The 14,643-nt window shown below is 54.4% G+C and overlaps 1 protein-coding gene across 16 annotated transcripts in view; it reads right to left on the bottom strand.

Annotated features, from left to right (window-relative positions):
• OTOF (otoferlin) overlaps positions 1-14,643 on the bottom strand; it is a 103,563-nt gene that overhangs the window by 21,042 nt on the left and 67,878 nt on the right. For all 16 annotated transcript variants that reach the window (XM_026845407.1, XM_026845408.1, XM_026845411.1 and 13 more), the window contains 16 exons: positions 14,322-14,481; positions 13,063-13,249; positions 12,546-12,732; positions 11,739-11,962; positions 10,660-10,768; positions 10,040-10,223; positions 6,906-7,026; positions 6,210-6,310; positions 5,692-5,782; positions 5,126-5,242; positions 3,815-3,967; positions 3,164-3,353; positions 2,652-2,776; positions 1,890-2,024; positions 1,267-1,428; positions 326-445 (listed from right to left, as the gene is read on the bottom strand). In XM_026845407.1, the coding sequence (XP_026701208.1) occupies positions 326-445; positions 1,267-1,428; positions 1,890-2,024; positions 2,652-2,776; positions 3,164-3,353; positions 3,815-3,967; positions 5,126-5,242; positions 5,692-5,782; positions 6,210-6,310; positions 6,906-7,026; positions 10,040-10,223; positions 10,660-10,768; positions 11,739-11,962; positions 12,546-12,732; positions 13,063-13,249; positions 14,322-14,481 (2,366 nt within the window). The remainder of the gene's footprint in view (positions 1-325; positions 446-1,266; positions 1,429-1,889; positions 2,025-2,651; positions 2,777-3,163; positions 3,354-3,814; positions 3,968-5,125; positions 5,243-5,691; positions 5,783-6,209; positions 6,311-6,905; positions 7,027-10,039; positions 10,224-10,659; positions 10,769-11,738; positions 11,963-12,545; positions 12,733-13,062; positions 13,250-14,321; positions 14,482-14,643) is intronic.

Genomic DNA, 14,643 nt, shown 5'->3' with positions numbered 1-14,643 from the left:
CCGAGACTGGTGGGGTGCAGCTTACCTGACCTGGGGGGCTGCTTTGGGTGCAGATGTATTACGTGTGTCTAACCTGCATCGTGTCTCAGCCCCAGGGCTGTTTACTTGCTATGGTGCTCACATTTAAGGCAGCAAGGAGTGATCCAGTTGCCTGTTCTTTCTGGACTGCTGCAGCCTGTACAGACCGATCCTTGCAGTGCAGACATCTGGGCTTGGTGCCCAGCTCACCACCAGAGCCTCAGAGATCCCTCCTGGCCTTCACACACCCGTGGCCAGGCTCTCCTGCTCCACACAACACTAAAACCTGGTGCTCCAAGGTAATTACCTCCACTCTGTATTTACTCAGCACCGGCCGAATCCCCAGTGGCACTGGCAGGATGGGGCCCCGGTCCATGTCTGTGGGGCCGTCGATTGGGGGCAGGTCTGACTTGCCCCCAGGGCCAATCTGGAAGAGATGCAGCGTGGATTAGGATCTGCTGGGAAGGAGTTTTTTGGCCATCTCAGCTGTAAGCAGCACGCCCTGGTCTATCGCATCGGGTCTGTGCTGTCTCCGAGGGTGCAGGAGCCACGGGGGTTGCTGAGCACCCGTCTGACTGTGCTGTGCTTTTGGAGGTGCTGGGCAGGGTTGTGCTTCCACACAGGAGAGAGCAGTAGCAAAGCAAACTTCTCAGCCCGCCAACGTACCCCAACCCCAGGGCTGTTCCTTCCTGCAGGGAGTTGCCTCTGCCTGGGTGGGTGCGAAGAGATGCAGAAATGGCCCGAGAGCTCAGCCCAGGAGCAAATCCAAAGGCTTCAGCGTATGGGAAAGGAGGCACAGAAGTGGGAGAGTTTAACTCTGCCACCTCCGCAGATTCTGAGGCTCAAATTTCACCATGTTCTTGGGGTGCTGCTATGAACTCACCCCCCGTTTTTCCTGAAACCTTCAAATTGGCATCTCCAAGAACACCAGGACTCCCACTGGCATCTCCCACGTCCCAGCGATGTTGTAAAGAGTTTGGGCTAATGCAACACTTTTAGCGGGGTGTCCTGTCCAACGGGATACCTGGGACTTGCTGCGCATCATCCTGACCAGCATAACCAGGCAGGAGCTGCCCCCTCACTGGGTTGGTAGCTGTGTTAAACCCCTCTAGCTTTTCTAGGCTGTATGAACTACCTGCTCTTTGCAGAACCCAAGACCCATAAGCATGGGTTAAGCCCCGCTCCCTTGCGACTCTCCATCCCATCCTTTCCCTCCCTTGGTCTGGGGTGGCTTTGGCCAGCTGGTACCTGGAGCAGCTCGAAGGCAGCCAGCAGGTCGCCTGCTGTGGAGTTGCCCCGGTAGATCTGGTAGTACTCCAGCTGCGGGGGGAAGCGCGGGGGGCAGTACTCCTCATCCGACATCTTCACCACTGGCTTGGCGAAGGTGCGGCCCATGAAGTCAGCTTTGCCCTGCAGAGGCACAGAGAGCGCTGGGGTTTGCTGACCCAACATAAGGTCTCCCAGGTGAGTCCCCACAGCTCTCCCCATCGTGGTCAGAACAGGACCAACCCACTGGGCCTGGGACACCAGAATGCAGTGAGTTTTCACCCCTGGCTTCTTCAAATAAGGGGAAGGAGGTGGCCTAGGACAGTAAGGAGGCCAGAGCTGAGCAGCTTTTAGGTAATGTTTCTGTGCCTCCAGCCTCACAAAAGCTCTTGCTTCACTCTCCAAAACTAAGATATCATTGAGTCTCAGATCTAATGAGCAGCAGAGGCTGCTCACGCCATGGGAGACGTCGGGGGGACCATCTTCCAAAGGTCAGGAGGAAAAGCTAATTCTCACATCCTCTGCTCCATCTGCCTTGCCTCTGACTCGGGAGTGATCGCAGCATCTATATCATAAACATTTTCCTTTGCTGGGATTCATCTTACCACTGTGTCCTGGTCATAGATCTCAATGACAATTATGGGAGGGTCATCCCGCATCTCGTGGGCTTCTCCATACAGCTCCACATTGTCGAAGACCAGCAGCTGGTCCCAAGTCGGGCAAAGGGTCTCATTGAGAACCTGGAAGAATGCGAGAGGGACTTACTGCTCCAGGCAGGAGCTAAGGGCAGCAGACTGGGCCTTGGTCCCAGCTGCCTGGCAGCACTAACAGGCTGCTGCACATTTTTTTTGACCAGTGAGGCATGGGGCATCTCCCAAGGACTCCTCTGAGAAAAAAATCCCTAACAGCAGGCAAGCAGACACAAATTGTATCATAGAATCATATAATAGAATGGTTGAGGTTGGAAGGGGACCTTAAAGATCATCTAGTTCCAGCCTCCCTGCCATGGGCAAGGACACCTCGACCATCTCCAGTGTTCACCAGGCTTGCTAAGGCTTGGCAGCCCTCAGCCCGGGAAGGGAAGACACAAAAACCCCTTCAAGCTGCTCCAGTTTCTCCTAACCAGGCAGACACGGGACACAGGATCAGCTGTGTGCTGGTGCAGGGGGAACATGTGGGGAAGGGGCTCCTGGGGACAGCCAAGCCCCAGTGCTGTGGCTGCTTTCCCACCCCAGGACCCCACAAACACCCTAATCCTTGATTCACTGGCAGCCACGAGCCCTGTGGCAGGGGAGCAGGATGGAGAGCTGATGGGACACGTGATGCCAGAGCCCAGCCAGCTCTCCTGGTCAGGAGATGGCGTTTACCTCGGTGCACTGGCTCTGGGAGATGAAGAAGACTCGTGCGAAGGGGTCCGAGAGGCCACTGCTGTCGGCTGCAAATAAACTTCTGGCTTGGTACATGTGGGCTCGCAGCTGGAAAACCTGCTTCTCTGCAAGAAAGAAGTGAGACAGGTTGATGAACAAGCCCAGAGCCCAGCCGCAGGGCTCAGCCCGAGGAGAGAGGTCTCAGGGGCACGTTTTTCCCCAGGGCCAGCGACTGATGAAGGAGAGAGGCTCAAAGCATAAGTCCCAAATGCATGAGGACAGCCTTGGTGTCCCGCCCGCCATGTGCAGAGTGACAGCTATGAACGGGGTAGGGAAGAGGGGGGACAGTTCCCACACCCCACTGGGAGTAGTGTGGGACCTCAGACTGGGAAAACTGTAATTAATTCCCTCTTAGCTCCTGGAAGCCCTTGGTCCAAATAGTGTCCAGCCAGGCTCCCTCCTGCCCTCTCCATGTCCTGTCCCCAGCCCCACTGCAGGCAGGAGGCTCTTACTGGTGTAAAGGAGGCTGATGGGTGGGAAGGATGGCAGCTTTTGGCCTCTGGCAGTCTTCTTCTCCTCGAAGCCACAGGGCAGGCCGCTCAAGAAGTCTTTGCGTTGTTTGTTGAGGCCCAGCCACAAATACATCTCCATCTTGGCCTGAACAGTCCAGCCAGCAGATCCAAAGCCCCTCTTCCCAGGCAGCTGGGCACAAAGGGCAGAAGAGGTCACATGGATATCAGGAAGGCCTTGGAGATGGACAGAGCACCTCTTGCAGCACCCAGGTCCTTCTGGTGCACCTCTTGTGCCTCTGCCCCTTAAAACCAGCCCTCACCCTTTCAGATCATGACACTACTCTGGCTCGTGCATTATCTTCTTCCCACCATGTTGGCTTCCTCTTTCTAGGCCAGCATCCTCTTTTATGGCCAGCTGGATCAAACATCTCTCTCCTTCCTTTCTCACTTGCTGGACTGGGTAAGATCAGTGGTTCATACTTCCTAGCAGCAGCCTTCCACCCCACCTGTAGAGCATGGGTCTGCCTGGCCTAGTATTCAAGCCCCAGCAAAACTGGATACACAGCGCTCTTCATCTCCCATTCTCCCAGCCTGTCCTCCTCCATCTCCCTCCTCTTGGCCTCAGTTCCCCCAGGAAAGACAGACCAGCACCTTGAGGAAGACGGTCTTCACTTTGGCGCAGTCCTTGCCCATCTCCTCATCCACAATGGAGTAGAGGATATCCTTGGAAGGGACGCGGGCATAGGCGATACGCTTGTTGTTGCTCATCATCCAGATGAAGATGTCGGGAATAGTGTGTTGGGGCTGTTAAGACCAGCAAAGAGCCCTGTCAGTGTCTCAACTCTGACCACTGAGCACCGGCAGGGCTGGGGACCTTCTGAAGGCAAATTCAACAGAAGCTACAGGACATGGATGCACCTATGCACCACTGAAATGGTTTTGAACCTCCCACTGCAAAAGCTTGTCTGTTTAAGAAAGGCTGCTCTGAGCTAAGCTCAGCAGGGTGAAGCCTATCAGGAAAGAAACTGGGATTTACATTTGTTCTATTAAAAAAAAAAAAAAAAAAAAGAGAAAAAATTGGATTAGAAGACTGAAGATTTTCCTTCTCTCTTCATTCAGTGGCCATGGGGGCTGCAGGGCCAGGGCCACACCTCCGTTCCTTACTATGGAAGAGGTTCCCTGTCTGGGCAGGCCCCATCACACCTTACAGACTGGTTGGTGTTCTGCTGGGGCGAGGTAAAGCCAAGGACAGCCTTGCTGTAACAAGGGCAACGTCGCTGAGGCTGGGAACCTGCCTCGGGAAATGAGAACGGGAGGTGCAACAGCTACAGCTCCCATGAGGCCCAGTAACCCCCCACGGCTGACCCGATCCCAGACTGCCAAAATATCAGAGGAACGGTGTAATTTTCTGAAAGAAGGAAAAAAAATACTTTGCAGATTATTTGGGAAATATTTCCTTTCGAAAGGCTGTCAACAGCTCTAATATATTGGACTATAATCTCTCACCCCTGAGCTGGAGTGAAGAAAGACTACGATAAAAATGAGATGGTTTGAGCTCTGCGGGAGGACAGGCCTTTACCCCACAGCCTTTTGAAGAGCCACTTTTAACAACTCCCTACCTAGCCAGGATCAGAAAGGCTCCCTGCCTCTGACTTCAACACCGCGTGGACACGCGTCACCTCCCGGTGGCTGATCCCCCAGGGAACTGCCCGGGCTCTGTTGCTGGCTGGGAACAGCTCTTACGTTTGTTTTAGTGCTGCCTCCTTCCGAGCCAGCAGCGCGCGGGCAAGCCTGGGAGGTGTGGGGCAATGCGTTAGAATCGGAGCAGCTCCTTGCACAAGACCTGGGCTAGCAGGGACCTCTCCTGCCTACAGCATTCACAGAGAGGTCTTCATCCGTTCCAGGCCACCCCCTCCATGTGCTGCCCCAGCAGACTCCATCTCTACATGCACAGGGACTCACCTCATCCGCCAAGAACCGGAGTTTCTGCAGGAAGTTTTGCACCAGCTTCAGCTTGTCTTTCATGGTGTTCTTCTTCACCTGTGACCGCAGAGTCGTGGCTTGCTGCCCCATGTTCTCCTGAGGTTAACAGGGAACCCAGGACACCATGTTAGCAAGAGCAGAAGGGAGCACGGGGAAGGGAGCAGCACCAGGCACATCCCTAGTCTTTGCAAGTTTCTGGGCTACCAGCCCCACAATCTAGGCCATATTTATCCCTGGAGTAGCTCTGCTCTGCAGCGTTCCCCTAAATTACCCCTTCCCAGTGTCCTCAGCTGTTTGACAGCAGTGTAGCTCCTTTCTACCCAATGCAGAGTTGTGGAGGAGAGGCAAAAGCATGGACCCAAGTGCTGCCTGGGACCTGTGCAAGACCCAAGTGGTCTTGGGCTCCTCTATTCAGAAATAAACCTCAAACCCTCAGTCCAGAGAGACTGGGAATCAGCACACCCGAGGACCAGTTCCCCATTGCATTGACAAGGTCCAGCCCCCATTCACGAATCCTCCTCCCTGCCCAGCTGAACCCCACTTACCAGCTCCCGCATGCAAGACTTGAGTCTCTCCCGGTCCAACCTCGTGCGGGAAGAGTGGTGCTGGTCCTTGTCAGCCAACGTCACAAAGCGCCTGGGGGAAAAGGTTGGCAGCATGAACCCCGTGGGAGCCCGGGGGCTCCCCCCAAGGAGCTGTGGCCAGCTGGGTCTCTGCCAGCAGGAGAGCACCTCACCGGAGGGAAACGTCCTTGTTCCCCTCAGCCCACCACACAGTCACGGCCAAGCGGCCTCTTTGCACCCAACGCCGAGTGTCGTGCGTGGGCAGGAGGTGCCAACCAGGCCTGTGGAGGCCACAAGATTGAGGCTTTCACCGCTGGTTTGGGGTCTTTGGGGGCAGATGTAAGCACCACCTCACCCGTGCTCCAAGCCAGAGGCAGCTGATGCAGCAGCGTGGCAATGCAATTAAATGCTTGCCCATCATCCAGAGGGGCTCAGGCAAGGTGAACTTATGCTCGTGACCTTGCCCACAGGTCTGCAGCGTGTCACCATCTTTTACTCACAAGCACCCGCTGCTCAGCTCCTCCAGGACCCCTCGGAGCCGCCGCTCCGGGTGTGGTTTCTCTGTCTTGATCATTTCCTGCACGTCGTTGAGCCCTTCCTCCTGCAGCATCAACGGGGGAGGCGGTGAGGGGCGGTGGGACAGAGCTCTGCGATGGGGCAACTCCCCACTGAGGTCCAACCCCACACAGAGCAGCCCTGCGGGAGCTGCCAGTGGGAAATGTCTGCTGCCTCTGAGACCTGCGGGCCTTGGGGCTCAGATCTGGCACGTGTTTGGCTTTGGGTGATGGGAATGGCTCCACCACCCTCCACGAGACCAGCCGGCCAAGTCCACAGAGTCTTGGCTGATCCTGATGTGACCCTGCCAACATGGAGATGTCCCAAAAGCTCCTTGGGAATTAGCTGAGACTGTTAACGGGGTTCTGACAAATGGTTCACCAGGGGTACAAAGTCTCCCTGGCTCCTGCCCCCTTTGGTGGGGACACCTGGGTCTGACCCACAGAAAATTCAATGAGCTCCGAGGATTTGGACATTCAAATTATGGAGCTTTCAGCACTGGGAAAACTTCCCCCTTTCTGGAAAAAGTTTGCTAGCGGGTCCTTGTGCTGGTTGTCCCTGCTTTGTGACATGCTGCAGAGGGTTGTGCCCCACGCCCCGAGCTGTCTGTCTCCCTCCCTCCCTCCCCAGCACACACTAACCAGCTTGTCTGCGATCTTGTCCATGATGTTGGCGTTATATAATCTGCGGCGCTGGTCCTGCCACCAGCTCTTGATATAAATGCAGGGCTTCTTCTCAAAGTACGGCAGGTGGAAGTAGTTCCTGAAAGAGGAGGCAGAAGAGATGCTCCGTGGTGGCAACACTCCTGATCAGGAACAGCCCCTGTCCCACAGCTCTCCTGGGGATGCAACGCTGGGACGGGGAAGGGGGGGATGTAGGAGGTCAGGTGTGAGAGAGAGGGCGCTGAGGTGAACTGAACTCTGGAGAAGCAAGACTCCAGCTCTCCTAGCACCACACCCAGGGTGGATGGGTGCTGTGCCCAGGGATTGCAAATTTGCCATCTCAGACCTAGAGAGAAATCAGAGAAGCTCCCACTCCCACAACCTCGCCCGTAGCCCAGCAGAGAGCAAACATCTCCAGTGTGGCAGCAGTGTGAGCACAAGGGAAACCGAAGCACCAACACCCTTTGTGAAATACTGGTGAGCATCTCCTGTAGTCCCCCGGCCTTTGCAGCAGGCAGAGGTCCCTGCCCTCAGCTGAGCTGCCAGGTTTCCACATGCTGGTGGGATGGAGTGGCAATAGTCGTGGTAGAGCCAAAAGAAGGATGAGGCTGAAGAATGGTTCATGCTACTTGGCTGTCTGAGCACTGGCTGTGAGCTGGGATCCACCCAGCGTAAAGCCACTGCAGATCCTGCTGCACCCGGGATCACCCTTAGTTAAAAACCAGCTTCAGCTCATCCTTCCGAAGGCATCGGGTACTTCCAGCCAGGAGGTGTCAGCAGGCATCACCGCACGGTTGAGGGGATGCTCCCGGCACCCGGGGCTGGGGATAATCTGGATAAACACATGAAAGTCAGAGCCCAGGGCACAGGCTCAAAACCCATCGGTGCTCCTCATCCCCATTCAGCATTCCCCTTGAGAAGGAGCTGGTGAACAAGTGAGGAAACCCCAGGTAGACACTTTTATCTGGAGCGACTCAGTGAGGTCTGTTTCATTTCCCAATAGAATTAAGTCAACCAGTTAATTCTATTAACATCTATCTATGCATATAACACAGTTAAAATCCACTTTAAGCATATCTCATCAGGTTAAATCCAATTAGCTTTCCTTAGTCCTCATCCTTTGTATTCAGACCCAGGCTGGAGCTGAAGCCCAAGACACAGCAGCTGGTCCCATTTTCAGTTTTCTGATCCAGCAGCTTGGGGTGGAAAGCACCCACCAGAATCACACTTGCAGCCTTGTCTGTATTTTAGGGTGATGCCTACCCGCACATCACAAAGCAATTTGTAAAGCAGACCCCCAAAATGCCATAAATGTATAGCTGGAGAAGCCGAGGCAGGGAAAACAGAAGCAATTTGTCCACTGACAAGCAGCCGTGCCTCAACAGACCCAGGGTAGGAGCCGGTTTCCCAAGTTCTGGTCCTGTTAAACACCAGAGTGTGGCTGTCAATGGCTGTAAGCAGTGGAGGGATGCTGAGAGGATTTTAAATCTTTTACCCCAATCCCCTGCGTGACACATTCCCAAGAATTTTTCCCAGCAGTACTGGCATCCTCCCTGCCTGGCAGCGAAAAAAAATACACTTTGTCTCAGCACCTTCACTACTGAAATGACCTTCACAGATCACCTTCGCCTCACCTCGAGATGGACTTTGCACAGCCGCAAACCCCAGGCCTCTCCTCCCTGACGGGCAGTTCTGGGCCGGGCCACCAGAGGTGGCAGCAGTCCCAGGGAAGGCCCCGTTCTCAGACTGGTTTTATCACATGCACAAAGCTTCTATGCACAGGAATGGTTCTCCAGTGCCCACCAACAGGTTTTTTAATCCACTGGTTAACTTCATCCCCATGATCTGCTCGAGGGTGGGGAGGCTCTGCAGAGAGACCTGGGCAGGCTGGAGCGAGGGGCTGAGCCCCACTGGGGGAGTTTCACTGAAGGCAAATGCCGGGGGCTGCCCTTGGGCCACAACAACCCCCAGGGGGGCTACAGGCCTGGGGAGGAGTGGCTGGAGAGCTGCCGGTCAGAGAGGGACTGGGGGGGTGAGAATGAGCCAGAGTGTGCCCAGGGGGCCAAGGAGGGCAACGGCATCCTGGCTGGTGTCAGCGCTAACATGGCCAGCAGGGACAGGGAAGGGATCTGAGCCCTGGGCTCGGCACTGGGGAGGCCGCCCCTCGATTCCTGGGTTCAGTTCTGGGCCCCTCACCCCAAAAAGGCCATTGAATGACTCGAGCGTGGCCAGAGAAGGGCAACGGAGCTGGGGCAGGGTCTGGAGCACAGGTCTGCTGGGGAGCGGCTGGGGGAACTGGGGGGGTTCAGTCTGGAGCAGAGGAGGCTGAGGGGAGACCTCCTGGCCCTCGGCAACTCCCTGCCAGGAGGGGGCAGAGAGGGGGGATGAGTCTCTGGAGCCAAGGCCCCAGCGCCAGGCCCCGAGGGAATGGCCTCAAGCTGCCCAGGGCAGGGTCAGGCTGGCTCTGAGGAAGGATTTCTGTGCAGAAGGGGCTGTTGGGCGTTGGAATGGGCTGCCCAGGGCAGGGGGGAGTCCCCGGGATCCCTGGAGGGGTTGAAGAGTCGGGCTGAGCCAGCGCTGAGGGATCTGGGGGAGCTGGGAACGGTCAGGGGGAGGGTCATGGTGGGGCTGGAGGAGCCGCAAGTTCCTTTCCAACCCCGATGATCCTGGGGTTCTATTTGCCATAGGGGAAGAGCACTAAAGGTACTGGACAGCCATGATTGGGTGCACATCTGGCCAGGTGGATGGAAGACATTCTTTGAAGGGCAGCCTGGGAGGTAAATTCAGCCCTTATTGGACATCAGAGAATCCACAGTACTGCTCACAACTTTACGGAATGGGGTGGGGGGTGCCCAGCTGGCCAACTGCAGTACCCAAGACAAGGAATCTACACATGGTATCTAATCTCCCTTTCCAGGCCATGGAGGTCTGGGCCCCACCGCCGCTCCCAGGTCTGTTTGGCCGAATGACCCCAGGCCCTGCGACAGCACTGACCTCGCCTCTGATGAGAGGGGTGGGAGCTCGGACACCCAGGACGGGCGGGAGCACCTACAGACCACGTCAGAGCCACATGTCTGCCCAGCAGCAGTGCGGCGGCCACCAGGCACGCTTACCTGTCTGTGACCAGGGGCTTCACGGGTTGAGATGAGGAAACAGAAACCAGCTCTCCATCCTCATCGCCTTCATCCTCACTGGAGTTCTGGAGCAGTTCAGACTCCTCCTCAACCCCATCCCCTCCCTCCTTCTTTCTCCGCAGGACGGGTTTGGTCATGCCATCGATCTGGTTCCCATAGTTACCTAAGAGAAAAAAGAAAGTGAAATAAAGTCACAGGGTTGTATCTTCTATCAGGTTCAAGCTCTTGGCTTTAATTCAGGTTGGGGAGAAGCTTTCTCTGCAGGAACCCTGGGGGACACTGGAGTTCAACTCTCTGGAACTGTGCCCAGGAATCATGAATTAGTGATGGATGTCTGTCCTCTCTCGAGCCAAGGAGGAACATACACCCTCCCTGTGGTGGTCAGCCTCGGGGGGCACAAACTGGGGTGATAGTAGATGATTTTGGGCCTCGAGTAGCTTGTGCCAGTCGAGTAGCCACCACTCCCTCCCTAAACAGAGCCTTGCGTGCCCTAGTGTGCGTTGGTCTGGAAAATGGGGAAGAACCCCAGCTCTCAGCCTTGGATTCTGCATTCCCCACGGGGCGTGCTTCAAAACCACCCTCCCCAAAAAGTCACCAACCTATTGTGACTTCGAAGTTGATGGGTTTGTCACCAATCTTCCTGTCAATCATGGTAGCTTCCAGAAAGGCTCCAAAGAGAAAGAACTCCTCCATCTTCCCAGTGCAGTTCTGCAGGGGAGATCAGAGGGATGAGGTCAGCTGGAGGGACCCCGAGGAGGGCAGGTCCCCTTGGCAGAGGGGTGCATCACCTGGCACCTCTGAGCACCCTCGTGGGCTTTTTGAAGGTGCAATGTCACTGCTCAGGCTTTCAAGGGGACAATGAGGGTTTTCTCTCCTCCAGCCTGAGCAGTCTCTAGGGTCACTGCAGAGACAGTTTAATTGAAGATTTTAGCCTAACTTTTAATTGTGTTGAGATCAGTCATCCCTTGCACACGAAGGACGGTTTGAGGGACATTCAGGAATATGAGCTTGAGTTCATGCACAAATTGAATTACTCAAACCACACCGAACCATCTGCTTGGATGCTCTTTCAGAATTTGAATGGTTTTATTTCCAGGTGGCTTCATTTCCCCTGGAGGTGACTTGAGACCACTTGACTGCTGAAGGAGAGCTCTCACACAGAGAGGGCGCACTGTCATCAGACTTCTCCAGTTCTACTTCACACCCCTGGCTCATACGGATTGACTTATGTGGGCATCCTTGGGAAGGACAAGCCTGGATGTGTCTGTTTATGCAGCGCACAGGCTCTGTAGACATGTGGGATCTACACATCAGGACTAAAGCTGGGGGGCTTCTCCTGTCAGGAAACAGCTGCCCAATTTCTCAGTTAAGGACAGGAGTGAGACAGCTGGCATTAGGAGGTGGCTCTCTTTGTCCTTGTCTAGCACCCAACTGGAGAAACATCTCAAAGGTCCAAGATTCTCCCTCACTCAGGTATTCCTAAGAGAGGTGAGCATTTGAATGATCATAAATCATAAAATCCTTGCAAGATCTGCATTCGTTCTGGGTCCCCCATGATCCAAAACATTTAAGGGCAACACTAAATGAAATCCTCAGTTTGTGAGACCAAAGATAATTAACCAAGGGGCCTGAGACTCAAGACTCACTGCCGGCAGCTGTAGGGTTAGGGGTGACTTACATCAGCAAGTGATGTGGCCTGCTCGACTTGCACCTCAGTGGAGCTGTTGATCTCTGGGTTGCTGGTGTCCAAGATCTCCACGGCAAGACTCATCAAAAGCCTGGCCCGGAAGGAGACACCTTCACCCAGACCTTCGTTCAGCTCTTGGTGCTCATCCATCAGGGTGTAGTTCCGCGTGGAGCCGTACATGTTCACCCACGCAGGGCCAAAGGTGGGCAGGAAGCCTGCAGCAGATGGCGTGTGCGTGTAAGGAAGGGGGTGTGCAAGGAGGAGGACACGCCTTTGCCTCAGCCAAGCTCACTCACGGACTGGCATTACTTTCCTGGTCTGTGTGGGGTGATGAAGGCTTGAATATGCACGTGTGTGGGCATGGAAAGGCAACTGCAACCAGACATTGGGCCAGTTACCCAAAGTGAGAGTCAAGAACCCCCCCATTAGTTGCCTTTCTAGAGCCATTTTTGGTTTCACGTTCTTGCCTACGTGTGTTCACGTGTGTGTGTGAACTGGAGGACCTGTCAGATATTCATCTGCTCGTGGCAATTAATTTGTTGGAAGGGCAAATTGTTCTTGGGCGTCTTTGCTTTCAGGTATTGGGCTGGAGGCTTGCAACGGGGCTTGGTTTTCAAAGACTGTGTGTCCAGTGACCTCGGAAGACCACTGCAGGGAATCAAGGTCTCTCCAGCTGGGCACCAAGAAGCAGCTATCTCCAGGGGCAGGGAAGGAGCCAAGGCTACTTTGGTAACTCTGCCAAAGAGATGTCTCTCTACTGGGAAGAGGGTAGCTCAGTGCCCCCCACTTTAGCTTTACCTTTGTCTCCTTCGTTAGAGATCTTGCGCAAATCAATGAAATGGGTGCCAATGGCCACGTCGTTGACCTTGTCTGAGTCTCGAATCTGGATCTTTATCCGCTTGCACAATGGGGGGAACATTTCTGTGAAGATTATTTGTTCGTTCCAGAGAGGCTCATAGCTGCTTTTTTGTATGGACGTCTTCCCCTGCCAAGTGGAAGGAGACAGATGTTAGACATGGGTTTGAGCTCCTAAGCCATCCCTCACAGCCTGAGCTGCTCCCTTGCTAATGAGCACTGGAACACGCGTTCTGCCTTGTGACTCTCCTCTCCCAGGTAACAAGCTCCTTTCCTCAACTGGAGACTGCTGCAAACCTGCCACAGTCTGCACAAGAGAGGGGGAACGTCACAAAGACGGTGGCTTCACTGTGCATCTCAGCATCCACACGCCAGGACAGCCGAGATCATCTCGGGCCACCTCTGATCCTGCTCGTGTTACCTCCCAGGGTCACCCTGGCACCACACGCAGTTTGTTCACCTTCTGCCCTGCAAAGACCACCTGCACGTAGGGGTCTACCAAGTCCTTGTTGTCCCCAATGAAAGCCTTCTTCACATTGGCCATGATGCTGGTGTTCATACGGGGCAATCCCTCCGCTCGATAGATCTTGATGTAGAAACGAGCCCACTGTCTCTCTGCAGGGACCCCATCAGGGAGGAGGAGGTTCCTGCAACATCAACAGACAAGGTTGGCAACAGTTGTCGGGGCTGGCAGGCTGTCGGGAGAGGCCGTTCTGTTTCCATCCATCCTCTTGTTTTGGGGTGGGGAGTGGTGGTTTTCTAAGCAAAATCTTAGATCTCCTTCAAGTGCCCCTGGGACAAAGTGCATTTCACTGAAGGGATATAATTATTATTGTCCGTGGAGTCTAGGAACAACTAAACGCAGCCTAATTTAAAGCAGGCCAGATGAATGGGATGGTAGAAGAGCCTTTTTCCATCAGGGTACAAGGGGAACTCCACCAAACTGGTTTTCTTGGCATATTTGGCTTTCCTCTTCTAGGGGAAGAGATGAAAGCCATGGGGGAAGCTGTAAACAAAATTTCTAGAGGAATTGATGGAGTTTTCCCATGAAAAAGTAAGATAATATCACCACTACAGCAGGGAACAGTGGCTCAAAATAGTTCAGGTGGTGCCTTGAGCCTACTGGTCCAGGACAAGCCAAGAAAGCTGCACTGGTATTTGCTCCTAACTGGTTTCTGACTATGTGGTGAGAGACTGAGAAGTAGACTTGAAAGCCTGCGATTGCACTTGGAGACATTTAATTAGCCTGAAACACTTTGGGGCTAGAACTAAGCTTTAAACTCACTTGATTTTTCTTTCATGGCTTTTTAGATGCTCTGCCCACCCCTGCAGCCTGGGAAACCTCATCCAGACCTCCCTGATCTGTCCTGGCAGTGCGTGATGAGGCCCCATCCCACCCAAGGGCCAGCAGGAGCACTGGGTAGACAGTGGGGACATCAGGTTGGTTACCATCAGGCTGATGCTGGTATAGAGAGCTCAGCACCCAGCAGATGGTCTGAGCCGGTAGAAATGACTAGTCTGGATTTGCACCAGTAACCTGCCCACGTTCTCTCTTTTCAGCAACTTCTTTGGTCCCTCTGGTTTCGTTGCACAGCGTGAGTATGGGTGCCAGCAGCCTCATCCAGAGGGATGCTGCCCTCATTGCACAACCCAGGGTGACGAGACGTCAAAAGTCATTCCCAAGCGAGACCACGTGAGGCTGGCTCTGCGGATCCTTACCCCTCAATATCATCCTCATCTGTCTCATTGGCTTTGTGCGGTGTCTTGATGTTGTCTCCTTTCCCTACCACAGCGATGTCACACTTCAGGTAACCTTTCAGCCCAGCAGTGAGATCCTCGGGGTCGGAAAGGATGGCCCATTTGTGGTAGAACTGGTGCTCTGGAAGCCAGGAGACAAGAGAGTCATTTGTCAGAACAAGACACAGCAATTAACGTGCGGACTGGAAACATCCTTCTACTTGAGTGGGGGGACCTACACATACACGTACGAGACATCTTCAGGTGTGGGGAATTCGGACAGAAACTCCTGAAAAATTCATTA

Source organism: Athene cunicularia, assembly GCF_003259725.1.
Source record: "Athene cunicularia isolate RWA chromosome 3 unlocalized genomic scaffold, athCun1 chr3_part1, whole genome shotgun sequence".
Classification (NCBI taxonomy): Eukaryota; Metazoa; Chordata; class Aves; order Strigiformes; family Strigidae; genus Athene; species Athene cunicularia.
This window is presented reverse-complemented; position numbering and strand designations above follow the sequence as displayed.